The sequence below is a fragment of the Bombus impatiens genome, unplaced genomic scaffold, assembly GCF_000188095.3.
Source record: "Bombus impatiens unplaced genomic scaffold, BIMP_2.2 scf_1334, whole genome shotgun sequence".
Classification (NCBI taxonomy): Eukaryota; Metazoa; Arthropoda; class Insecta; order Hymenoptera; family Apidae; genus Bombus; species Bombus impatiens.
This window is the reverse complement of record NT_177753.1, coordinates 40,456-66,512: the sequence shown is the minus strand read 5'-3', so window position 1 is coordinate 66,512 and position 26,057 is coordinate 40,456. Positions and strand designations below refer to the sequence as shown.

Here is a 26,057-nt window from a genome sequence, read left to right as displayed (position 1 = left end):
AGTTTGTCCGTTATATTTGAATCATAACAGCACCCTCTATCGACCATTTTTTAATAATTTGAATTTTGATAGATGTTCATTTTTACAGCAAAATTATAAGCTAACTGCTATATTATTTGTATTATTGTAGACGATAGAGTAACGCGAGATATCATCTTTAAGAAGAAAATACAATAACACAAAGCAAGGAGGATTTCATCTTCCTGATTTTCTACAATCAAGATCTCACTGCATTGGTAAGTGGATAATATTGAATATTTTGAATAATTAGACCAAAGAAATTTTTATAAATACAGCTAAAGAAATGCAATGTAAATAAAAATTTATTTCATTGTCTAAATATTATAATAAGCATTTGGGTGTTTCTTGTATTCTTAGTCTAATTATTATCAGCTTTGCGCAATATCCTGCTTCTTTTGTTTCAAATTGTATTTACCATAAAATTGTGATTAATTTCAAAGAATTCGATTATTAGTTTGGCAGATACTCGAAATAAAAAATAATTTATATGAATGAAAATTAAATCTTTTTTTATTTATTATATGTATCTAACATATCTAACATATCTCACGCATTAAAATAAAATCAAGAAAAAGAGGAATAATACACATTACTTAATGTGAATAATTTTTAACGTTAAATATAAATCTCTAGACTTATACAACAATAATAATGACAAGCAATTAAAGTTGAGACAACAATCGATAGTTGGTCTATAGTTGACTAATTGGTATAGAATGTATACATGGATAGTGTATCACTGCTTTTTATTCATACATTCATACGATGTTTTGTGTATTTGCGGATAAGTAAAAGAGAAAACTTAACAATAAGCTTGATTCACTTCGCGAAATTTAGCAGAACAATTTATTTTAATAATTGAAAATCTATTAAACATTCTTTGTAAAATTAATCTTAATAGTTGTTGACACGTCAACTACTACAACTACAACTGCTACAAGTAACTAGGTAGTTCCAGATATTTCTCTTACTAGTTTTTGTTTATTATATCTATTTACAGTAAAAGGAAACTATATCTAAGGTATCGTTTATCTGTTACAACATAATATTTTTATAAAAAATTCTGAGCCATTTTGGTAGTTAGAATAATACAATTATTAAAACCATATTGTTAGTTCTTGAGGTTATAGGAAAAAGTAATTTAAACATTTAAGCGTTTTTAACCAATTTTTTCGAGATTTTCTTAGAATTGCAACGAACTTTCTCGCGTTCATTAAGTGACGCTTTTATTTTGGTAATTCATTAATTTTAAATATGTAAATCTAACTATATGTTAGATAAATTTTTTGTAGTCAGTTGTTATATGGCATTAGTAAATTTTTCTCTAATTTCAAGAAGTCTATAAAATCAATTAAAAGAATGATTGAATTTAATATATACTTTCAATTGTTAGGTATAAAATGTCTTCAGATATCATGAGCACAGATTTTAGCAAAAATAAAAATATGCTAATTGCTAGACGGTACCTTGTAGTTGATGCAAACGATATTAATGATGATAGAAGTTTACATATCTCAACTCCATTTGAAAAGTTAATTAGTAGTGAGTTGCAAATAGATGTAAAGATGGTTAATAAATCAAAACCTGATTTGGATACTGCAAAATCTTCGATAGATACTGAAGAGGATCAAACTAAAGGTGATAATAAAAAAAAAGATTAAATAAAGCATTCTTAGTGATAATAGTATCATCAAAGATATTTCATTAAAAAACATTCCTTGTGAATACTTGCCATTTTGTAGTTCATTATAATTTAATTTTCTGGTGATATTTGTTAATAGAATTTGCTATTTAGTTCGTTATAAGTATGTTGTTAGTCACTTGAATAGGCACTTTAGAACAGCTGATCTTTTAAGGTTTCCATAGAAGGAGACCTGCAAGGTCTTTCTTTCTCTCTTTGTCTTTTTAATATGATAATAAAATCAATGTTGAGCTACTGATTAAGTTATAGTGCACACTTGATACAGTAGTATATTAGTGCTTTCAGAATGCCAGTAAAATATAAAAATAAAACAAAATTTTCAAAGCGTCGAGGTATCATCATCACTTATAGAATAGTTCCTGGAAGGTCTTATCTTTACAAAAATCCATTTCTTAGAAATATTTATGAACATTTTGTACTCTAAGGTGTATATTTAAAACAAGATTGTTTTTGCTCTAGAAGTTGTTGGACATCAATTGAGATTTAGTACTCACAATGAAACTAATTATAAAAGTAGTGATATTGCTGCATTTATTCAACCAGAATATGATGCAAGCATAGATGAGAAGTTACCAGAGACAGTGACATTACTTACTACACCAGAAGGAGGAAAATTATACTTAGTAGGCACAGCACATTTCAGTGTTGAAAGCCAAAATGATGTTGCAATGGTAAATAAATTATATTTTATATGTACCAGATATATTAAGTATATTTCAAAATATTCAAGGATCATTCCAATATGTTTTCTTTAAAGATAGTAGGAACCCCCTAGTAGGATAATTAAGAACTATATTTTTTTTTTTACAATTAAAGATCATTCAGGCTGTACAGCCTCACATAGTTGCAGTTGAATTATGTAAAACTAGAATCGATGTTATAAACATTAACGAGGAAGCTCTGTATCGTAATGCGACAGACTTAAGTATTAGTAAGTTCCCCAGATTGTTTATTTAAGTACAAGTACTTTTAAGTACAAGTGCTTTTGGCATATCACTCACTTACTTCGTTTTGTAGAAAGTTTAACTGAAACAATAAGACACTATGGGGCTTATAATGGATTGTTGCATATTATGTTATACCGCATGGTGAATCATGTCGTTAAGCAACTTGGGATGCCACCAGGTGGTGAATTTCGTACAGCGTTCGAAGAGGTATACTAGAACAGACTTAAACCGAATTTAAACAACAACGTGAGATAATTACAAATTCCATGGTGCTTCTTCAGGCAAAAAAAGTACCAAATTGCATTATTCAGTTAGCGGATCGTTCGATTAACGTGACATTTCAACGTGCGTTGAGAGAATTATCTTGGTGGGAAATAATAAAACTAGCTTGGTTAATGGTACGATTAGATTCTCGTATCAATAAACAAGACGTAGAGCGTTATAAACGGAAATGTGTGATACAACAAATGATTTCATCATTGAGGGAAGAATACCCAGCGATAGAGAGAACGTTTGTCACAGAAAGGGATATGTATCTTACATACCATCTTCAGATGGCTACTGCAGCACAACACACTGCAGAAGGGCTAAAACCACCAAGAATTGTAGGAGTTGTTGGCATAGGACATATTAATGGAATTGTTAAAAACTGGGGAAAAGTAAAAGCCTCTGATATATGGCCTATTATACGGTATATATAAAGTTAACTTAAGTATTCATGGATGTATCATTATGGATACCTACTCTTCTTTTCCATATTTCTTTTTTATAGAGTACCTCCTCAACCTTTATCAAGCAAAATATTAAAGTTTACAATTAAAGCTTCCTTATTGGGAGCTACGATTTACATGGGATATAAAATTATACCACTACCTTCTTTTAATGCATTGCAATCAATCAAATCGTCGTTTGAAGGATTATTGGAGGTCAGTGCTAAGTAGAATAGCTGGAATTTGACTTTTAGAGCTCTTTATTAATATGTAACACATACTTTTTATCGGGGACAAAGAAACAAATACAAAATAATTGTTTCCTTTATTTTGTGCTGCCTATCCTTAAAGATCCTGTCAAACTTTCTTCTGGTTTTTAATTGATATAATATTGTAATAATCATGGAGGCGACTGCCTGTGCAGATGAGTACGAACACGCTATACCTGGTGTCATGTACACAGTACATAATATACCAGGTCCTGGGATAGATCTGGAAGAGTTTGAATCAGAATATTCATTAGGTTGCTCATGTACAATTCGGTGCTCCAACTGTTTCTGTACACGTGGTTCGCCGAATTATAAAGATGATTGTATACTAGATGAAAAATTATCAGGGCCAATAGTTGAGTGCAACCCTCATTGTACTTGTGGAGAAAATTGTAATAATAGAGTGGTACAGAATGGTCCAGTGGATAGTCTAGTCGTGTCAAAGATCGATGGAAAAGGACACGGTTTGTTCACGAGTAAACTCATTAAGAAAGGTCAATTCATTTGCGAATACGCTGGGGAGGTGGTAGGTATCGAGGAAGCAAGGCGTAGAGTCGAAGCGAATAAAAATAACATGAATTACGTTCTTGTCGTTTCTGAACATATCGGGGATCGAGTAATAGTGACGTGCATAGATCCTAAATATTTTGGCAATATCGGAAGATACTCCAATCACAGTTGCGATCCAAATACTAATCTTGTACCTATTCGAGTCGAAGGACCAGTACCTCGATTATGTTTGTTCGCATCCAGAAATATAGAGGTAGGCGAAGAGATAACTTTTAACTATGCCGGCGGAGTTACTAATTCCGTCCATAATCTCAGTCATACACCCTGTCTTTGTGGCTCCAACAACTGTTCTGGCTATCTGCCTCATAATACTATTTAAGACTGTTAAGCTTTTTGATAAATTTATCGAAATACTATTTAAGACTGTTAAGCCTTTTGATAAATTTATCGAAAAGCCTTCAGTGAATTTGTATGACTGGAAAGAATGGAATCTGGATTGATCATAGAGTTGTGTAAATATAAAAGAGTTTTGGTAATTTGTATTTATTCGTTGTTAATTTATCGTTTATCGAGAAAAAAAAAATATATATATAATATTATTTTGCAACAAGTTAGTATCCTGAAAGAATATTATTTTTAGTAAGAAATGAATAGTTGAATATCAAATTCGTGATATTATGTTTGTTATAGCGTGTAGAAAATTAGTGTGCTAGTAGTATAGAAAAATTATAATTTTTTCTTATTAATATAGGAAAATAGCAGAGTAAAGGAATGTTACTTTGATCATTATAATTATATTTTCTATTACAGCCTTCTCGTGTGTTCGTTTACGCTGATACATATTAGAAAAAATAATGGGGATAGGGATATTTTTATGAATATAACAATTGCTAACTTTAACATATTGTAAATTAAAAAAAAATCATTACAAGATTGTGATTCTCAGTAGATTTAAGGATATAACGTGAATTATAATTAAGAAATGATTTATCATAAGATCATGATTTTATAGTGAAATTAAAAAAAGTGATGTACTAATATATTACTCTAACTAAAACTATTAAGAATGATACAATATCATTGTTACTCGAGCCTCGATTTAATATTCTTTGTTATATACGTACCAAACATTTTTGTAATAACTGATATATGTTAAAAACATATTATATAAGAATGCGTGTATAGCAAAACAGTTAAGCACAGTATATATCAATTTTCCAACGAAATAAAACATTCGTGCGTTTTAAGTAACACCAATGTTTTTAATAATGTAATTTTACTCTATACAAATATTTGAACACAGTTTTTTTAATCTCCATATTGTTAGGTATAAATAATGTGCAGTGCTGACAATAAAGTGGAGTATGATATACAGAAAAACAAGTCTCGGATTTATAAAAATCTTTTCAATTTATTAGAATATATATCCGATACGTCAATTAAAAAAATTGACCTTTAGGAGATTGATTGAAGTTTATATTTTAACTTTAAAATTGATTTTTTATAATTGTATAATTAAGAAAAGCACTAGAGAAGCATCCAATATTCTTTTCGTTTCTTAAACATTAGTGAACTTCTTTGGTTTGTCGTTTAACTATGTTTCCTGTATTTTAAAAACTGTACATTACGTAAAGGTAATACGTAGAACGAGCATAAAATTAACCATCAAGCTAATATCTTTTTGTTCTATTAACTTCTATTTTTTTTCTTCGTTTTTCGTAGCGTATTCCGATTCTTTCGACTCGTTACGATATTTCCAACGCATCCATGCCACCCTCATGCGATCCCAAATGTTCTCTAACGAATCCATAGCTGGTCTAACATCTAGTAACGTGAATGTAAATTTTTCATCAACTGCACCACCATCATAATAATCTATAACGTATCGTACATCCTTTCCGCATCTGTCTACGATCCAATCATGCCGGTCAAATGGTAATTCATATCTAAAAAAAAATAGGTCCACGTTTATTAACCAAACTCATCAAGGATAATCGTGAATCATTCTTCTTGATAACCATAACTCACCCCAACCAATATCGGATGCGAGCGCGTGGTGAATACTGCTTGGCCTTGCCTCCAAAGCTACGCAATTTCGGAGTACAACATTCTTTTGCATGAAGAGCCTCCCACTTAAGCACTTCTTGCCATGCTAGTTCGTTATTGGCATTGTGGATTTTTATTATGTCATCCATGTCTTTTGGTGTTATGTCGTCTTTTTGCCATCTCCAGCCTTTCCTCAGCATCGCATTCCAGAACATTTGTTGCGAAGGATACACCCAAAACTCTCCTTCTCCCACTGCTTTTGGTATAGATGAAACTTGTCTCTCTGTGGGCAGTGGGAAAGGCTGATCTGGTGCTGGTTGTTGATTAGCTGGTGGCATCTAGAATTTTATTTAAATTACCATTCAGAGGAAATGAATTAATACCAAGAGGCATTCTAAAGATATTCTAAATTGTGTTAATTAGGATATTAACCATATTAAGGGGATTAATGTCTCCTGAAGCCATGTCATTAATTGGACATTCACTGGGATACGTAGATGGTGTTTTGTCCTGTGCAGATTTGTGCATAGGACATTCTGGAGGAGGTTTTCCATCGGGTTTGTGTATTCCATGATATGGAGCGTTTGAGATCTGTTGCTGGTGCGTTGGGATAATTGCATCAGCTGCCAATACAGCAGAATTCATTACATTACCCATCTTCCTTTGTTGTAGAATTTCTGCAACAAGTATTTGAAATTAGAATACTTATGTTTTCATTCAAGAAAATAAAAATTACGACCGTTGGAAGTATAACCTATAAATAGATTATGCAATAACCTACATCTTCTGTTGTTTCAATGTCACAATTAGATATGTTAGAGTAAGTAATGAAAATATAGTAGAGTAAGTGAAATATTCTCGTGTTTTGGCAAAGGCGAGGTTTTAATACTTACATAGAGCTATGAACATGTGATATCGTTATTTAAGTAAATGTATTTGATCATCTATTTTTATCAAATTAGGGGGACGTTTCAATAAATTACGATGTTTCTAAATATATTAAATAAATATTAAGAATAAGAGATATTGTCCTTTAAAGAATTGGAACATCTCAATTCCGAATTCTTCAAACGGTTTAGGATTGTGTCACACTTCACACTGTTATTTCTAGCAGTACTAGTAACAGTGATCTCTGTTAAGGTCACGATAATTTCCCCTAAAAGTAGGGAACTTTCTAGATTTTACAACAAACGTTCGTGAATAATTTGAGGCAACCTTTTAACAAAAATTTATTCTATTTTCATATCTGTACATAAATATGTTTGTAATAATATGTAATTAATAATTCCACTAAGTTTTAGGAAGTTATACGTTCTTCTATTGGTAAAACTTTAGATTCAAATTTGAAATTTTTGACGTAAGAAATTTATTAGACAGTGAATTATTTTTTAGTGCTTTTTTATTAAAATACATATAATATGTACACTCAGTCCGCAGATTTTAGTATGCGAATAGTGACGTTATCGTTAGATTTAAACCATCTTTTATTATATGTACAAAAGACATCAAACTTCGATAAGAAAATTGCGTTATTAATAAGATAATATTTTCTCAGTAACAACAATAATTTCAGGATAATCGATAAATTAGAAATAGTAATTTCTAACGCAAAAGGACTTTCCACTCGCATAATTCTTTAACCTACAATACTGTAAAAACAAATCAGAGAAAGAGAACAGATCTATCGAAATACATACTCGTTATTATTAGATTTTAAGAAATCGCTATTTATATTATACTTAAGGCGATCTACTCTTTACAACAAAACCGGTTTTCAATATATTCTTCTTCTACTATCATCGAAAGCCGATTTTGACAAATACACTGGCCACTATTATTCATAAATTCAGCAAGTTCCGTAGCTTCGCGGAAATTGAACCTATTCAATCGTGTGGCATAGATGTGTGTTCTCAAAGGATTCGATTAAAGCAAAAAGAATCAATTCCTTGCGATCTTCGTTGATTCCTTGTTTCCGGTTACGTGTTCCAGATCCAGACTATCGTATTCTAGTCCAGCAGTGTTATCATAATAGGCATAGTCGTAGTCATTTTTTTTCCCAGATTTTGGCCGCGTTGTAGTGGTACTAGGTAGCCTCGTCGTGGACGAAAACGGTCTGGCAGACCCACTAACATAAGTACTTTCCCTAGGAGTTGTTGGTGATTGTGACGATCTTTGGGTATTAGAGTTGAAATTGTTGGGATTGTACGTGGTGGCTGTAGAAATTCTCCTATGTAAAAATAGTAAAGTAGTAATAGTAATAATAGCAAAATGATAAAAACTGTAAGAATATGTAAAAACGTATTTTTTTAGATAGAGAGAACGTTGGCTCGAGTTTAGAAGTCCATATTGCGTACTAATCTATCTAATACCTTGGTACCGGAGTCGTAGACCTTGGTGTTTCAGCCAAATGATTGATACTAGCAGGGCTGAATCCAATTCCAACCGAAGACCTTGCTAGATCGTAATTTCCGGTGCTGGTTTCGGTGTAGTATTTCCCATTTGTTCCATCGTAATTGTTGTATTGCGTGGCTTTCTTCGATGCTTTGGTGCTGTCGTAGTATTGAGACGAACTTTTGATAGGTTGGTTAGATTTTTCGTAGTACTGTCCGCTTTCGCTGGTCCTCACAGCTGTTTGAGCCTGGGCATTGTCATTAGGAATATACTTCTTCGTGGCTGGGCTATATGTAGTAGGGGCGTAACTGCTGCTTGCAAAACTAGGGAAGTATTTAGTGGTTGGTTGAGAGACATCCTGCTTGATGGTTGTACTACTTCTGTACTGTCCATTATTATTGTTGTTATTGTAATTATTGTTGTTGTTGTTATTATAATTATTATCGTAGACGGTAGGTGTAGCAGTGGTAGACTGATAAGGTACGTTATTATTTGTACGTTGAATATTATTGTAATTTCTCTGGTAGTTTGTGTAATCGTTTGGCTGGTAATTGGTGCTAGGTTGCAAGGTTGTGGATTGCGTAAACTGCGCGCCGTTATTATAATTCTGATTGTAATTCTTATTATAGCTGGTCGGCTTCACCGTGGTACTCTGACTGAAGCCACCGGTATTTTGTTGGTTGTAATTGGAATTGGTGTTGTAAGCGTTGTAAATGGTCGTTTTGGTCGTCGTGCTAGGAGACTGGAAGTTGTAATTATTCTGATAATTGGTGCTGGGCCTGTACGTCGAAGACGGCGTGTTATATCTCTGCGTATTTTGTTGATTCCTGTTGAAATTCTCTAGAGGCCTGGCACTGGTCGACGATACGAAACCATTGGCTCGCTGATTGTAATTATTACCACTATAGAAGCCGGTATAAGTGTTCTGATTAGCAGGAGCAGCGGCAGGTACAGCAGTGCTGGATGCTACGTAATTGTTGTTGCCATTGTCATTGTACTGCTGTTTCCTGCTGACCTTTCTCACTCCGGTCTTCTTTTTTTCTTGAACAATCTCGTCTTTGTAGGTTTTCTCGCTCTCATAATCCTCATCCTTGCCGTTTCTATTATTGTAAAAATTGCCACTGCTGCTGCCTCGGAGATCCCTGTTGGCGTTAAAGCTTCCCGACGACACTCTGTTGAGAGTGTTGGCCGACGAACGAACAGGGTCACTCGTTTCAGACCGTTGAAGATGGTCTTGGGGCTCGGCGTCGCTGCGTATGCTATCGTAGTGAAGCGACTCCAGGCCGGATCCTAATCTGTACAGGTCAAAATTATCGCTGGCGTAGTACAGAGTGGCCGCCTCGCAGTCGACGTCGTACCAGTCCGCGCAGGTTTGGCTTTCTTGGTCGAACGCTGTGTCGTTGGGACACAAGAACCTTGAAAAAGAAAACAAGAAAAAGAAAGAAAGAAAAAACAACAGATGCTTATAATAAATCGTTTTGAACGCGTTGGTGGGCGGAATATTAATTTTTCTCACAGAATAACCTACTTGTAATCCTGAATAGTGCCGGACACGGACACACAGACGTGAAAGACTTGACAGTCAGTCTCTGGGTCGGCGTAATAGCTTCCTACGATCTTATTGCGACAAGTGAAGGAAGTTTCCGGCATGTACTGTTGCGAGTACCTGGGTGGTGGCCGTTGGAGCCCGAGGACACAGGCTCCGAGCGCAGCCACTGTAACAAAATGCGAATCATCGAAAAAAGGTCGTAGACTTTCGCTTTCCATAATTAATTTCACCAGCAACGAGAAGGGAAAATCGCTCGGCAACCAGTGGCTCGTCACGCTTCGCGCTGATGCTTCTTTTTTCGCGCGTTTACGGCATGTTCGCAGAATCGTATTCGCGACACGCGTCTCTTTCCGTTCGAAGGATCGCGACAGAGAAATTCGCCGAAGCACCCGTGAAATTCAGTTAAATCTCCAAGGTTTCGTCTAAACGTACCCCATACAAGGCAAACGAGTCTCCCGATCGATTTCATCCTGTCTTCTTCTTCGACTAAACCGTTCACTACAGCAGTTGATCCACAAGATAGCTGACACTCGCGCGTTACCTTCGCGAAGGGACTCTTCGAGATGACTGCAGCGTCGAGGAGAACGCCACGACCGAGAAGAGGATGCCCAGCGGGGAACGTTCCACGGGAGGACGCCTCTGGGGCCCATGGACGAGGTAGGGGCTCTCGTCTATCCAGGAGAAGGCACACGTGTCTGATGGGGGTAGAGGACGTAACGAAGCGTTACGTCACTCTCCGCTCGATCGCCGAAGGCAGATGCTACCAGCCAGTGACGACCTGCATAGAGAAACTATTGATGAAAGCTGCGGAACGATCGTAACCTCGCATTCTTCTCATCTTCCTATAAAGTTTGTTTTTCGAACATTCTGAGCTCCTCGCTGACGTCTTTTTAAGCACAGTCTGGCGATCTTCGGAGCTCAGAATCTGAAAGGGGAAGAGAGAGAGAGAGAGAGAGAGAGAGAGAGGAAGAGGAAGACTATGGAAACACGTAGATTAATACGTGTCTTCACACCTTATGTATTAAGACAACTATTTATAAGAAGAGCCTAATAAATTTGACTTTTATAAGAATGAACAGCACGTTATAAGACTCGTATGACGCGAATAAAGTAACAGATCTACGGTGAGATTAATCGAGGAATAAACGCAGTGGACCAGCGTTCGATTTCTGTCAAATATCATCGAGAATACCAATATCTATGGCCGGCGGTTTAATTGTTTCACAATTGTTTCGATTATTCATTTGATGTAAGTTGAGGAACCTGCGAGTTCTGCGATCTAGGACAAGCCTAGCCGATCTTTAGAGAAGGTTTACCCGTTCCTATGACAAATCGACGTTGCTGTTAGACTCTCTCGGATGACAAATCGATGGGTTACGAAGGCGACAGGCAGTAAAAGTCGCTTTCTATTAAATCATTCGGCGGCACGTAGCCAGGACACGGGTTGCCAAAGCCCGGAAAAATCGTCGATCGACAGGAGATCTTAGCTCCGAAAGTGTCTACAGTTGAAGATACCGATAGAGATCTGCGATCGTATGAATTGGTCGATACCATGGAAATCGGTGACGGTCGGAGCGTGCTGAAATCGACACAGGAATCGTGGTGTACGCCGCGACCGGTCGTCTCTTGCCCTTTGCCAGCTCGAGATCGAGTCTCGACCTCTGGAAAAGGCGCATCCAAGGAGTGCTGTGTCGCATTCCAGCGATGGACCGACTTCTCTCGTTGCCTGGAACCTGATCGTCCTACGGTCCGAGAGGAATCAAAGGGTCGGAGAGCGGCGAAGGATAAAGGGAAATCGAGAGGAAGCACGAGGAGGCTGAAGATCGAGGTCGTACCTCGACAATCGAAATTTTGCAATTCCCCTCGCATTCTGTTTATCCTGCGTGAAACGGAGGTGGTTTCCGGCACGTTTGAGAACATCGTCGACGATAAAACGAGGCTTACGCAAGACTCTTGGATCGAATATAACGAATATGAACGTATACATACAGGGTGTCCCAATATTGATGGTACATCGTGGACGGGCTGATTGTACATGAGAAAATAAGTCGAATATATGGAATAAATTTGTTTTCGAGAATAGCGATCCGTCTAACATAATCAAATTCACGCGTATTTGGCAGAAATTCAAAGTCGATTTTCTCGAAAGCAAATTTATTCCAAAAAATGTATTCGATTTATGTACAACGATCCCCTCCACGGTTGCACCATCGAACCTGTGACACCCTGTACATTGCAAATATATCTGACGCTCAATGTATTCTAGCGAAGCTTCGTATTTCGTATTGGATAAACGTGTATCTTTTTTCGAAAATTGTTATTGTCATCTTTTACATACGCTGTTGGAATCTCAAGTAGATGAGCGGAAAAGAAGCGAAATTGTGTTGCACTAGCGGAAGCACAAGTAAAGGACAGCAGTGTCGAATATATTTATTAGCGTCGACTGATTCTGTTGCGATGAAAATTAGATTTATACTGTTTTGGCTGTTCGCAAGAGATCTATCTCTCTTCTGGCCGTAAATAAGAGCTAATCGAAAGTTTCATCACAGACAGCGGCTATTCCGTTTTTCAATGACCATCTGCGTCTCTATTACGCGCGATGAGCTCGCGACGAGGAATCTTCTCAGCCTTGGAGGGCGAAAGTTGCCTTCGACTCGTTCTTAGATGGCACGATATTTGCACCTACAGCCGGAGGAACGTGACCATAGTGGGAGATGGATCGGCTGGCTCCTTGTAATTTTACTTGGCTTCCTTTTTTCCCATCATCTTCGATATCTATTAATAGAGATCGTGAAAACCGTACATGGATCATCTCGGCCTTCGCGCAGTTTTCAGTTTTCTATCGTTCCATCGATGGAAGCTCGGATGCGATTTCGCTTTCCTTTTTAAAGCCGAAGGTCGCCTGAATTTGTATAAAATACGTCCGTAGAATATTCAGCGCGGATACCGATACCGAATTCACGGATACGGTGGCTGTAAAAAACACTGCCACGTGTCTTTATTTTCCAGCGAAGCACATTCTTCTCAGATTCTGCGTTTTACTTTCCTGCCAAATTTTCGGTACGAAAGTATTACCTAATTTTAATGCAAAATTCAAAACACTTGCACCTAATTGATAAATAACGATTAATACGAATACGATGGCACTGTATACCAGACACACGTTAGACACACGAGGAGAGGCTCGAAAACGCTTCCGTCTTTTTTGCCCATATCGCGACCGCCTACGAGTATGAACGTTCGTCGTGACATTCTTTGCCAAGCGTCGAACCGATGCGATGGAGAAAGCGGGGTCATGGGTGCACAGACAGGCCATTTTCCCGCCAGGATATTTATCAGGGATGCTACGAACCTGATAACTCCATAGGCGATTATTAAATTGTATTTATTGCAAATGAAAGCGTCCTTATCTAAAACAAAAGGCTTATCTAGAAGCGAACTAGACGCTTATTGTCAGTCTCACGATCCGGTGCGATGTCTGCATCGATCATTGCGCGAGGATCATTCACTCGTCGTCGATCGTTCTACGTTGGAGTTCACGACCGCAATAGACGAAAGTATTCGTACGTTTAGCGCAAAAGATTCTTCTGCGTGTATCGTATAGAACATTTTGAAATTTACGTAACGAGACATCGTCATGGTTACACTGGTGTTTGAGACCAATACAAAGATATACACGTGGTATACGTATAGAAACGAGGATAAGCATCTTAGGCGTGTTAAGGATGATCCTATGGAATACCGAAGTTTATTTTAACGTAACGAATAATCGTTTGTTCGGTATACTACGATCTCCGCGAAATATACACTTCGATGGATACAATTTTCAAATTTGCTTCGAACATTGCGAATATAATGGCGATACGCGAGTCTCTTAACGGTGGTAACAGAAGCTTCAGAATGTTTCGCACGATACACTCAGAAATTATCTACACACGTTGGAATACTTTCGCGAACTTGTGTACACGTGGAAGAAAAAAAAGCTCGGTTTTACACGACTGTCGGCGAGGAATGATATTACGTAGATTTGCATAGCGATTTGGAGAAGAGAGAATGTTGCTCGTTACCCAAGCGGATACAAAAAGGTGCTAAGCGTATGCGGGAACACACTCGACTTCCGTCAGACCGGTGCACCTCTTCGTCCAGCCACCGTCTCGCTATCTTTTTTAACACTTTCGCGTGTGACGCGTCTTTCTCTAAACCACGGCAGATAGCGAGTCCATTTACAGCATGGAATTCGAATGGGACATCGGCTTGTTAATATTCAACGATCCTTCGTCTTCTGGCATCCTTTTTTACACGTTACACGCGAGATATTCGAGCAGGTAGTCGTATAAAAATATCTCGAGCGCAGCTATTTTTGTATTTGTAATTTTCATGCTCGATCGAACGAAGAACGAAAGGTGGCGGCACGAAAGAGCGAACGCGATTAGATGTACGGCCTTGGCGTGCACGAGCTCCCGTTTTTCCTATTTCCCTTCGTACGCGTTCCTCTTCTAGCCCGAGTCGAGCTAGTGAAAGCTGGCTGGAACATCTCCAGCGTCCTCCGGCACGTGCACTCGAATCCTCCTCACGAATCGACGATTTATCGCGTTGAAAAGGCGAAAGCAATAGGAACTGGAGCACAGATATATCGACATCACGACTATCGTATCCATTGGTCGATGCTCCGCTGGTGAAATCAGCCGCTGAGTCGGTTAATTCTGCATCGAACTTTTCGTCAACGTTTCGTAATATCGAAAGATATTCGGACAATTCATGATGTTCAAATTTGTCTATTTATTTATTCCATAGGACAGATACGAATACAAGATAATATACAGGGTGGTTGGTGGTATAAGCTGCAAAGGGGTGATTCTAGGCGAAAAAAGAAGTCGAAAATATAGAATAAAAATTTTTTTTAATTTTTCCATAGAGACAACGATCTACAGTGAGATCCGTTCTAACGAGACGCGATAAAGTGCACGCGTACCGAGCGAAAATTCAAAGTCGATTTTCTCGAAAACAAAGCCTCGAACGAAAAATTGTTATTCTATATTTTCGACTTCTTTTTTCGCGTAGAATCACCCCCCTTTCCGCTTGTGCCACCAGTTAACAACCACCCTGTATATATAATATAACAACTTCGAGAGCTGATTATAGCACGTAAAAGCGATGAAAAGGTCCATGTAAACGTATGCTGTGTCTGTGTCCGTTAATGAGACGTAACGAATTTTGTAAAAAGAGCAAACGCTCGTGAAAACGTCGAGAGACTAACGTTCAGGATAGAACAAGCTTTTCAACAAGTTCGGAAAATACCAGCAACCGGTTCGACGACAGAAGGAAAGTCAGATGCTAATTTCGAGTATCTTCCGTAAAGAAGCTAAGTTCGTATGAACTTTCTTCGTTGTTTTTAAGTGTACGATCAAGTGCCGAAGTGGATTCTACGCGTTCTGTTACATCCTGTATAATGGCAATTATCGTGTACATAGAAATGAGCGTCGGGCAAGAAATAAGCAGAAGCAGAAAAGGCAAAAAGAGAGGCAGAAGAAAGTTCCTTTCTTCGCGTTTGAGTCGATCCGGAATGGAAAAGAATTCAGGATCGATTTTGCATGGTTGAGGAATTCAAAGGGAAAGAAACGGCCAAGCTGCTGGAAGTATGAAATTTTAACATCACAGTTGTCTCGTGAAATCGAATTAACATTATCAGCGAAGTTTTAAGTTGTAAGTTACAAGTTGCGTTATCAATAAACCAGCTGTGCACAATATACTAACAAAGTGAAAGGAAGATGTTATACTGTTTTTGGTCATTCGATTTGGCTATTTGATTACCTTGCGAATGAAAGATTCTTGCAGGACGTTCGAGAGAATTTTATGTCTAGAAATAACCATTTAATCTGACATCATCGTCTACAGGTAGACGTTACAGATCGCGGGACGTTTGATTATCTCATTAGGCGACACGTTATAACGTCACAAGAAAGAAATGTATAATCTGTAACTTACAAGTTCAGTCAATTTATTAATATTATTAGTAGACTCTTATGGACACTAGCTGGCCATTTGACTAGCTTGCGAATGAAAAATTCCTGCAGGACGTTCGAGAGAATTTTATGTCCAGAAATGGCCATTTAATCTGACATCATCGTCTACAGGTAGACGTTACAGATCGCGGGACGTTTGATTATCTCATTAGGCGACACGTTATAACGTCACAAGAAAGAAATGTATAATCTGTAACTTACAAGTTCAGTCAATTTATTAATATTATTAGTAGATCGCCGACTCTTATGGACATTCGCATTTTAGAATATAATTAAAATGAAAAAAGTGGAGCCCCGGTAGAAAATTGTTTACCAAGTATTACAAAAAGCAGTGTAATTTCTACATTTTACGAGTATACATACAGCTTTTCACGTTATATGCGCATTCTGTGCCATTTTGTAGCCTCAAATTTTCTATAAACGCGGCAAAATTCTCTACTCTAATTATTGCGGATTTTGTTAATACCAGCTAATGGTGAAATTCGCAATCACCTAGTTGCCAACCCAATATTAATAAATTATCGCTCGCGATGATCCAAATATTGGAATTTCGAGGAACTCTATTCTATAGCCAGGCTATTGAGGAACGACAATAGTCAAGAGGATCGAATAATTCCCGGTGTTAAGAGCTTCCGTAGTTACTTCGCGAAAAGACGAGAAAATTTGATCAGCGACGACATGGAAGCGCGACGAGACGATCCGATCGTTTGGTTCCGGTGATTAAAAATGGCGAGGAAGGTCGGTGAAGAAATCGATGTCTCGCGTTTCCGACCTACGACCCTCGATTACGCAATTCGATGCGCCTGCCGAGAGAGAAAATTCTCGCCACTTGTCTACGACTTTTCTTTTTCCCATGTCTGTTCAGAGATTTCACTTAATAACGAATTAATTTCCTCGTCCTAAATCCTGCAGCCGGCTCGAACAAACGTATTGCGAAACTTGCTTCAACGTTCGTTGTAGGTTTGCTCCTGTTCGTAAACGGAGAAATTTCGGTGGTGCAGGCTCTCGAACACAATACGAAGGCTCTCGTGTCAGCATCTTATCTGCAATGTCTCTCTTTGAATATTCCTCTCGCGTGCGCGAGCTGCTATCTCGCAGCTGCATCTCGGCGTCGATTACGTTGTCGCAATTACGTTTCCTCTTGGAAAAAAAAAAACACCGTTTTGTAGCTTCTTATTGCTTCTCCAGAGGCGAAAATCTTCGCGAATCTCGTCCCAATCGAGTTTTTCTTCCGAAAGGATCACTCGCGATAGCTTCTTAACGTGGAAATCAGAATCTTTTGTTTGAGAAATCTTTGATGGAAATATTTGAATGACGTTATTGCACGTTGTACTCTGTGGACCGTAAGTGTTAGGACAGCCACTTGTTACACAGTCGGAGACGAAAATACAGATAGCAGAGACAGATATCGATGAAGTTACTTAAAAAATAATCTATGTACTGTAAGGATATGCAGGGTGCGGGCGAGTAACACGCACAAGCGGATATACAAGAGGCGATCGCTTATGATAAAATAGGAACAAAGTATGGAATAAAATTTGTTCATTTCGTTTTCACTTCATAAGGAATCGCATTCGGCCGCGCCATGTGTAATAAATACAACTTGCGTATATAACTGTAACAGTAGTACCAGTTCGATTAAACTCCACATTATCTGTCCACTTATTTTTATCCGCGACTATATTTGTTGGGAAACTCGAGCAATATTTGCCTTATTTAGTATTTTATATCGTAATACGTTGCTTCTTCGTAATCTTCGTGATCATCGTAACTATATAATATAATAAGTATATATATACAGCTTATAGTTATATAATAAACGCATAGTAAGATAATATAGATATCTATAGATAGTATAGATAATATAGATAATATTAAATAGAATTTCGAAAGTCAGTACATAATATTAGATTGTCTGAAAAGTTTCTTCCGTTTTATAAGGAAATAGCAGATGCGCAACGTTCCTTTGTTTCATATTATTTTGTTCTATTGGAAATACATTGGATCCACAAAGTGGATCAGACATAATTCAATAAAATAATAAAAAAACCTTGTGCGTCTATTATTTCCTGATAAAACGAAAGGAACTTTCGTGACAAACTAATAATAAAAACGGCGCTTGTAATGGTCAATACCTCGACAAGGTATTCGTCGTTTCTGCAAATTCTTTAATCTTTTAATTACACGCCAGATTAAGAACGATACCTTAAACAGATAGAAAAACTCCCAACGTTCATGCAATCAGTGACATTTAAACAGCAAACGCCTCTATTACTATAACAAACAAATACTAGTATAATAAATACTGCAATGAATTGCCAGGTTTTTTTAGTATGTATGGATTACACGTGTATCCTGTTGATTTCATAAAAAGATAGTACCTGTTGCTTCCGACTATTTCGTTCGTATAATTTCATTTGTACAATTCACATACCAAAGTGTCCGGATACATAAGAGCGCTAGTGTATACATATAGAAAGGTGTAGCTAATTACACAGTCGCGCAACGATTGCATACGCGAGCGGCGAAGATGGAACGACGAACTCGTGCACGAGGATCCTCTCGCAGTTGACTCGACTTGGCGCGGGGAAGGGGATTCCTCTTCTAGTCTTCGCCACGTGAGAAAGTGAAAGCAAAAGGCGAGTGCTCGAGGAGGCATCCTCATCGAGGCGATCTCCACTCGTCTGTCTCTGGCGATCATCCTGAAAATCCGCGTGGCCCCTGAGCTATGAGCGGCTCGTTAACCCTCCTCCTGGATCCTGTCCTGAGCCAACCGTTGCACCATTTACGTACACGGTTCGCTATACTTGTAGAGAATTTTTAATTGATAAGAGCTCGCGCTGCTATTGGTTGAAAGTGTAGTTGCCCGCGAGGAAGCAGACCGATGATTCGGTCGATTAGTCGGCTAAGGCCGGCCTTAGCGCCTGTCTACAGATATCCACGAGCGATTCTAGCGGAAAACAGGTCGGTTAATTAAGGATCTGGTTAATTTAAGGCCCGACAACCGATTAGTCTCTACAGAAGGTCCGTTTACTAGCAGGAAGGACCGTGTAAAAGATACGGCGTTTCGAAATGGGCCCATTGATACAGCGAGGACGCGATTTACAGGACGAAAAGCTCGTACCGTGCGCAATTAACGCCGCTCCCGAGGTCTTAATTACGGACTAGCTGGTTATTGTGACAGAGTGTGCAACTCCGTGTGAAAAAGAGGATTATCCACTCGTCGCCGTTCTCTTACGTAACCCGCGCTTTGGCTCGATGCTTTGTCGTCTGAAACAAATTTTCGTGACTCTACTATCAGTAAATCACGCGACGTCTCTACCGTTCAAATGTCTCGTCTGAATCAACCAAGTACCGCGTGACACGGTACAGGCGACTGTATTTACACGACTTTGACAGAGAACCAGATCGCGACGCCGTTACGAGGCACCTTCAAAGTTAAGTTTGAAAATATGGTCCCATAGAGAATGAGGTTCCAGCTACCGTCTAATGACGCTCTAATGTCACCGACACGAAGAAACAACCAAGTTCACCTACGAATGGTTAAAGAAATTTCTAACTCGCTCCGCGACTACCTACTAAATCGCTAGACGCTAATAGCGTCTCCTGCTGACGAAAAACAGAGGTCCATGTTGCCTGAGATTATGAGAAGCTTGCGTATGCGAGTAGCACGATAATAAATGATAGTTGTTAATAACAGTAATAAATCGGTAGCTGACGCGGCTATAAGTAGCAAATAATTAGAAGAAGAAATTTCGAGTTACGCTTATTGGGATACATTTTCATGTGTATCATATTCCGAGAGAAATCTTTCCCATGACACGACGACCTTATTGGCGAGCTTCGAGCAATTTTCAAATAGCGAACGATGGGAAGTGTTCCACTTTTTATCGGGAACGCCGGCTAGCACAACGGTCGTCTTCTTTCCCAATATTGTTTTCTCCGAGGAAGAGAACAATCGATATTTCCCACTAATGGAACCCGATTCCACTTGGAAATCGCCACGAGATTCGTTCGGTACGTTTGGAGGATCCACGGGCACGCCGTTTAGTCTGGCCAGCTTCCGATATGATAATGGCAGCGGGTCGTCGCGATGTGCGCCGTCGGTCGGCGTAACTTTCACCGGGGCACACACGGGGACGAGGTGGTGTGTCGTGCGTGCGCAAATCCCCGAGCAAAGTTGCATAAACGCGGAGCCTCCGCGGCCTGGAACGTGGAAGTTATACAAGCGGCCGGTCCTGAGAGACTTTCCAGACGAGCGGCTGGATTCCTCCGCCTCCGAGGCAAGATCTTGGCTGGTGAACTTCGTGGGGAAGTCTTGACTTTGGGATGGAAAAAATGATCACCTCGCCAACTTCCTGTTTGCCTGGACCTCTTCCACGTACAGCGCCTCGTGGAAATATTAGACTGTGCCAAAAGTTTTGCTTTCGTTTTACAAGCAAATGATAGATGCACGACATTTTATATTATTTTATTGAATTACGTACGATCCATTTTATTCTGTTGCTGCGAAGCTTTATAAGGAAATGCTAGATGCACGACATTTTTTGTTTTATGTTATTTTATTGAATTATTGTTTCATTATTTTATTGCACGAACCATTTTGTTCTATTGGTACAAAAAAATGCTGCGCATCTATCACTTCCTTATAAAAGGAAACTTTTGGGGCAATATAATGTTTAAGCTCCCATCACAGAATTATTTTTGCGAATATACTATATGTGCTATAAGTTTTTGAAATTTGAAACTAATACGAAAATGTACATAAAAATTATAGGAAACTTTTGGGGCAACCTAATGCTTAAACTCCTATCACAGGATTATTTTTGCGAATATACTACATGCGCTATAAGTTTTTGAAATGTGAAACTAATCCGAAAATATACATAAAAATTATAAGTCATTATAAGTCATAACATTTAGTGAAAAGTTAGTATGCAATAGGAATAGCGGTTTTGATACATCAAAGGCCAGCGTTGCGATAACGCAACGTTTAATTTGCAATCTTTCTCGGTTAATTTATATCATAGGATCGAAGTGTGCTCGTAGAAGACACTGCAAGTGCGAAGAAACAAGCTTCTCGGGAGAAAATACCCGAGGAAATGTTCCATTCATTTAGATAGATGGCATAGACAAAAGCCAAGAAACAATTAACTGAATGACACTCATGCTTTTCTGTACAGAGGCGACGTTGTGACACCATCTACGACTATCAATAAGACGCAGCTATTTAAATTCTATGCTACACAGTATATTCTCATTAGTACGTAGAACATTTTTTAATAATAAGACAAAAGTTTTTAATTTCGCCATTTACAGTGTTCTCTACAAGCACTTTTCAACTCCATTTCCTTAGTATCGTGGCTATCAGAAGAATATCCTTTTTCTACATTATTTCTCCCACTTAGATTCTTCGTGTTTATAAAATGTAAAGATGTAAATTGGAATATTTGTAATAGCGTGATAATTTATTATTGCCTGCTCCTTAATGGGTTAAACGTGTACGATTATGCCAAACATGGGTCTCTCTGGTTTTTTAATATAGCAAATAGTTGATCATTTGTACAAATACTTTGGCGATCCTTGCCAAATGCTTCCAATAAATGTCTTGTAACTTCTGTATACAATTTCAGATTCGTTCCAAATTTTCATGGTGTCTGTGGTGATAATTATAACAGCCGTGTCTCGTTACGGTGCTAATACAATTTCAAGATGTACATAATATGAACACGTTTCATGAGTTGCCATAGTTGCTAAATTCATTCCTTTTGTTTTTCAAATCTTAGTCCACTTAAATTGTTGGCATCGTTTATCGAATGTCGAAGATAACGTTCTTGTTGCTTTGAATACGACGAGACTCCTCGTGTTCCTGTAATCCTCTCGAGGCTAATTCTTTTTACAGTTATAGGATTTTGAAAGATTTAAGATACAATTGTCAACACGTAACATACTAACACGTTCTTTAGGGATCGGATCTTCATTTTGTACAACGCTGTGGGCTAACGATAAATTTTCGTACAACACCTGTCTTTATATTACGAAACTCTACGTACGTGTACAACGTGAATTATTATGAAATACTTTTCCGCAATGTGCGTGATTTTTAGTTCACGTGCCGTTTCGAAGTAAAAGCATGTAGATACGTCAAGTCGAGATGTTGATAAATTTTTGAAATAAGAATAACATTTCGCTGAAGCAGCGATTCGAAAGTAGAATTTAGAAGACTAGGAAGATCAACGTCTAATATCGAGTCGACGAGAAAAGTAAGCGTTTACAAACTCTTTAATGGGCCATTTTTTAGTCAAATTAGCCTTTCAGCCGTTGCGTAAGCGCGCGTTTCCATCGGCTATCCGGGGCAAAATGATGCGACAGTAGACGAAGTAGGAGAATCTACGACAAACGCGCAACTCTCATGACAGATTTCCGCTAGGGGTCCATGGACAGTTACGAGTGAGAGGTTCTCTAATTATTCTCTAACAATGCTCTAGAAATATCGAATTTGCACTTAACGATATCTGAAAATATCCTTAATCCTCGATCGATATTGGTATATTATATAACAGACGACGACTCGCGTTAGATTCGATTCAAATTTCTCGTAGAATAGAATAGAATAGAATAGAATAGAATAGAAGATCGTAGAATATCGAATTTTAATTTATATTCCACGTCTTCTTCGATACCGATAGCCTTGGTCGCTTAAAATACAGAACGCGTGTTCAATTAAGAAAAGCAAAATTACGTTAATTGAAGTTTGTTGTAGATTTTTTGATCTCATGTTCGCACCACACCAATCGAGGGTTCGTGCCTATGCAAATCGTCGTTCGAGATAATCACGCACGTCTGGTTAAAGAAGACGTTTCACCGAGTCTGATCGAGATGAAAACCGTATGGAAATGTTAGAACGGAATAGAGCGTAAACAGTGGAGGGAAATTGATGAAAGCGCGGGATGTTGCGTGATCGGAGGCGAGTTTCATTAGAAAGAGCGGATCAGAAGGCTAATTGGGAGAAGCGTAGGAAGCGTTCATTCATTACTGGGAGAAATGGTGCAACTTTGCTGTATTTTAATTACACATTTCGCAGAAAATCTCACGAAATTACCTACGGTTCTCTTGCACGTGTTTCTGTCTGGCAAATCGGCTCTCTCGTCTCCGTATTTTAGATTTTCCTTTTTCATTTTCCATCCTATGGAATTTTACGATAGCGCGTGTTTTCGACAGAAACGAACCGCGGACATGTTCCGTGTCGCAATCGCGAAATCGCAGCATCGGTTTCGTGCTACGAATGTGTCGTTGCAGCCTCGGATCTGGCACAAGGATGCGTTGCCCGCTCGGCTGGATCCTTCAGTTTCGTTTTTCCCTCCTAGCGTCGAGCCTCTTCCCTGTTCAGACACGAATTTCCATGGGACCAATACGGTTCGACTTTCTCCGAAGTCTTATCGATGTTAAGAAACAGCTTGTGCCCCTAAAGGCATTGTCGCGTACTCCAGCCGCTTTCGCAGGCTGATTTTTTTTCCTCTCTTACGAGGAAAAATCCTCCTTCAATGGATCGGCTACTTTCGCGATGTTCCTGTCCCTAAAGAGTGTGAAGTCGAATGATGCGTAGACAATGGCACGCGTGCTGTCCTCGATTCTCTTCGTCTATAGTTCTCTTTGCACGAGGTTCCGAGTCCTATTGAATTAAGTAGTTCCGATCGTGAGGGATCTACGGTGCAATTTTCACGCTATCGATTCGCACGATGCAGATAGTTTAATTCTAAAAAAAAAAAGAAAAAGAAAAAATGAAATTTCCATGCAAACGTTCGAGCGATGTAAAGAATTTATTTCCAAAAATAACGATTCGTCTACACTCGATAGACAACGAAAGATACGAAGAGGCGCGCGTCCTCGCCGACTTATCGGAATTTGATCGATGATCTGCGTGCCGTGTAGCGTTACGAAATTGATGATCAGTGTCACGCACAGTCCAGCGGTTCTTAGCCAGACTTTCGTATCGAAGAACCTTGAGGAAGACGAGCCAGGTAAGCAGCGCGGACAAGTCGATCGAAGGAAGTTGTAATTAGCCGGGGGCATACCCTGGAATAATGGTGGAGCCGTTACTTCTTTTTCAACCAGGCAAAACTCTCGTGGGAGGCTGACAGCAGTTTCACACAACGATCATTTTATTATACCGCTAGGTATGCGCGCCGTCAGGTCCCGTAATTGTTGGTAAAGCGAGCTGCTCGACTAACACGTACGATCGCGTAACACGCGTTATTGTCAGGCGGATTTTTTTCCTTGGTGGCATCTTCCTGCCATGGAACCAGGAAACGAAGCCTGGTTGCGCAATGGAAAGCGCTCTCCGAGAGATAGGATCTGGAGGAAAACGCGAGGACGATTATTTCGCCGGCTCTGATCGTTCGTTTAGGCTGTCCCTGTTCCGTTTTTGCACAATTTTCCCGGTGAATCTGATAGGAAAGCCAGGGTTACTTCTATTTATTTTCTCCACTGTTGTTATACCGCCTAATATCTCAAATGTTGCAATGTAATTAATTTTCTTTTACGTACAATAAGAATAAATAGCCGAAATACTGCTTGAGTAAAAAGTACATTATAAGATTCTCTTGGTCATGAGTTACATCCTCCCTTTCAAGGTAACCTTTAAATCTAGGAACATCTTACAGTAGTGCAGCCTCTAACCTATCTGTAAGTCACGCACAAAGTTCAGTCACGTTTGTATTTGCTTCGTAGATTTGTTCTGTAGATTGTCATTTTAACTGGCGTTGACATAGAAACGTTTTCACAAGGATTCATAATCGATTGAAAGTTGAAACCTATAGCATTTGAATTTTCTGTCGTTTGGATCTTCTAATCGAACATCCCATTAAGTTATAACGTACAGTGGCTCGTGTAAGTATTCGTACACATTTTATGAACATATTACGTGTGTTATACGAAACAGTTTTACATTTCATTAGCTCGTTGTAATGACACCAATTATCATAATTATATTGGACAAATTTTTAACCATTCTGGAAATGTGTACGGAAGTTGCAAGACGATTCAAGTATATATTTTATGGAGATCAAAATAATATTTAAATAGGCAATCATCCACTATACTAATAAATCTCAGTATTCAGTGAGATCATTTTTAAATTACACGCTTAAGATGACTATTCGTACTGTATATTAATTTTTTACTAAATATAAGTTAACAGTAAATATCTCGTAACTTCTATATGTATATATCTTTAGGTTGGATTAGATTGTTGCCAATGTAATCATGGCAGTAGAGTCATTACAGCGTTAATGAAATTGCAAATTGTTTTATAAAATACGCACGATATTAACATAAAAGTTTTTTGTGGCAAATGTACAAACACTTCTGTCAGTCACTGTAAAGGACATTCTAATGATCAGCAAGCGTCCGAAGAACGTGCAATAAATGGCTATTATATAAGCCATCGAATAAACAATTAATAGTTTGGTAAAAGAAAGAGAATAAAAGTTCTTTGACTCATTCAATGGGTCTCCTGCAATCGGCGTAATCCTTGAATGTATAACCTTTCGATGAAGTCAGTGAGCATCCTCTGTCTAAATGCCAGAGGAGTAACATCACGACATGCTCATTGATATAATGGTGTTGGGTTTATTCTACCATAAAGCTACTTGGGAAAGAAAAAGTCCTTTTCTGTCAAGGATATCTCGTTTTTATCGAAGCCGTTCCATTTCTCATTATAGCTCTAGAACTAATTGATGGTTTTAGTAGGACCTATTTTCGTGGATGTTTCTTAATTAATGGAAATGCTTCGAATTACGTAAGTTTTAGGTATATCTGTAGGAATAAAAATAGCGTGCTTAATTGAGAATGATTTATTGCAAATAAAATTTCTCAATTAAAATTTGTA

General features: G+C 38.3%; 4 protein-coding genes across 12 annotated transcripts; 2 read left to right on the top strand and 2 right to left on the bottom strand.

Moving 5' to 3' along the window:
- Window positions 1-145: 145 nt before the first annotated feature.
- On the top strand, window positions 146-3,708 carry LOC100749268 (traB domain-containing protein). Of its 7 annotated transcripts, none has more exons than XM_012392208.3 (7): window positions 146-236; window positions 1,415-1,659; window positions 2,183-2,394; window positions 2,540-2,654; window positions 2,741-2,877; window positions 2,952-3,361; window positions 3,443-3,708. In XM_012392208.3, the coding sequence occupies exons 2-7, from the start codon at window positions 1,422-1,424 to the stop codon at window positions 3,609-3,611; spliced, it is 1,281 nt and encodes a 426-aa protein (XP_012247631.1). In that variant the 5' UTR covers window positions 146-236; window positions 1,415-1,421; the 3' UTR covers window positions 3,612-3,708. The 7 variants fall into 7 exon arrangements, with proteins under 7 accessions (XP_012247631.1, XP_012247635.1, XP_012247633.1 ...); XM_012392212.3 differs by lacking the exon at window positions 146-236 and adding an exon at window positions 720-969 and having other exon boundaries at window positions 2,186-2,394; XM_012392210.3 differs by lacking the exon at window positions 146-236 and adding an exon at window positions 720-969.
- A 13-nt stretch (window positions 3,709-3,721) lies between these two features.
- LOC105681569 (histone-lysine N-methyltransferase SETMAR) lies at window positions 3,722-5,410 on the top strand. 2 transcript variants are annotated; one of them, XM_012392214.1, is made up of 2 exons: window positions 3,722-4,527; window positions 4,570-5,410. In XM_012392214.1, the coding sequence occupies exons 1-2, from the start codon at window positions 3,783-3,785 to the stop codon at window positions 4,578-4,580; spliced, it is 756 nt and encodes a 251-aa protein (XP_012247637.1). In that variant the 5' UTR covers window positions 3,722-3,782; the 3' UTR covers window positions 4,581-5,410. The 2 variants fall into 2 exon arrangements, with proteins under 2 accessions (XP_012247637.1, XP_024227216.1); XM_024371448.1 differs by lacking the exon at window positions 4,570-5,410 and having other exon boundaries at window positions 3,722-4,563.
- Window positions 5,411-5,545: 135 nt separating this feature from the next.
- LOC100749146 (cytochrome c-type heme lyase) lies at window positions 5,546-7,369 on the bottom strand. The gene is made up of 4 exons (XM_003493804.4): window positions 7,099-7,369; window positions 6,638-6,882; window positions 6,188-6,543; window positions 5,546-6,105 (listed from the first exon to the last, which is right to left on the bottom strand). Exons 2-4 carry the CDS (start codon window positions 6,860-6,862, stop codon window positions 5,856-5,858), a joined length of 831 nt encoding a protein of 276 aa, XP_003493852.1. The 5' UTR covers window positions 6,863-6,882; window positions 7,099-7,369; the 3' UTR covers window positions 5,546-5,855.
- A 228-nt stretch (window positions 7,370-7,597) lies between these two features.
- LOC100749025 (homeobox protein 2-like) lies at window positions 7,598-10,778 on the bottom strand. 2 transcript variants are annotated; one of them, XM_003493803.4, is made up of 4 exons: window positions 10,578-10,778; window positions 10,125-10,311; window positions 8,575-10,011; window positions 7,598-8,432 (listed from the first exon to the last, which is right to left on the bottom strand). In XM_003493803.4, the coding sequence occupies exons 1-4, from the start codon at window positions 10,612-10,614 to the stop codon at window positions 8,144-8,146; spliced, it is 1,950 nt and encodes a 649-aa protein (XP_003493851.1). In that variant the 5' UTR covers window positions 10,615-10,778; the 3' UTR covers window positions 7,598-8,143. The 2 variants fall into 2 exon arrangements, with proteins under 2 accessions (XP_003493851.1, XP_033179805.1); XM_033323914.1 differs by lacking the exon at window positions 10,578-10,778 and having other exon boundaries at window positions 10,125-10,380.
- Between the last annotated feature and the right edge of the window lie 15,279 nt (window positions 10,779-26,057).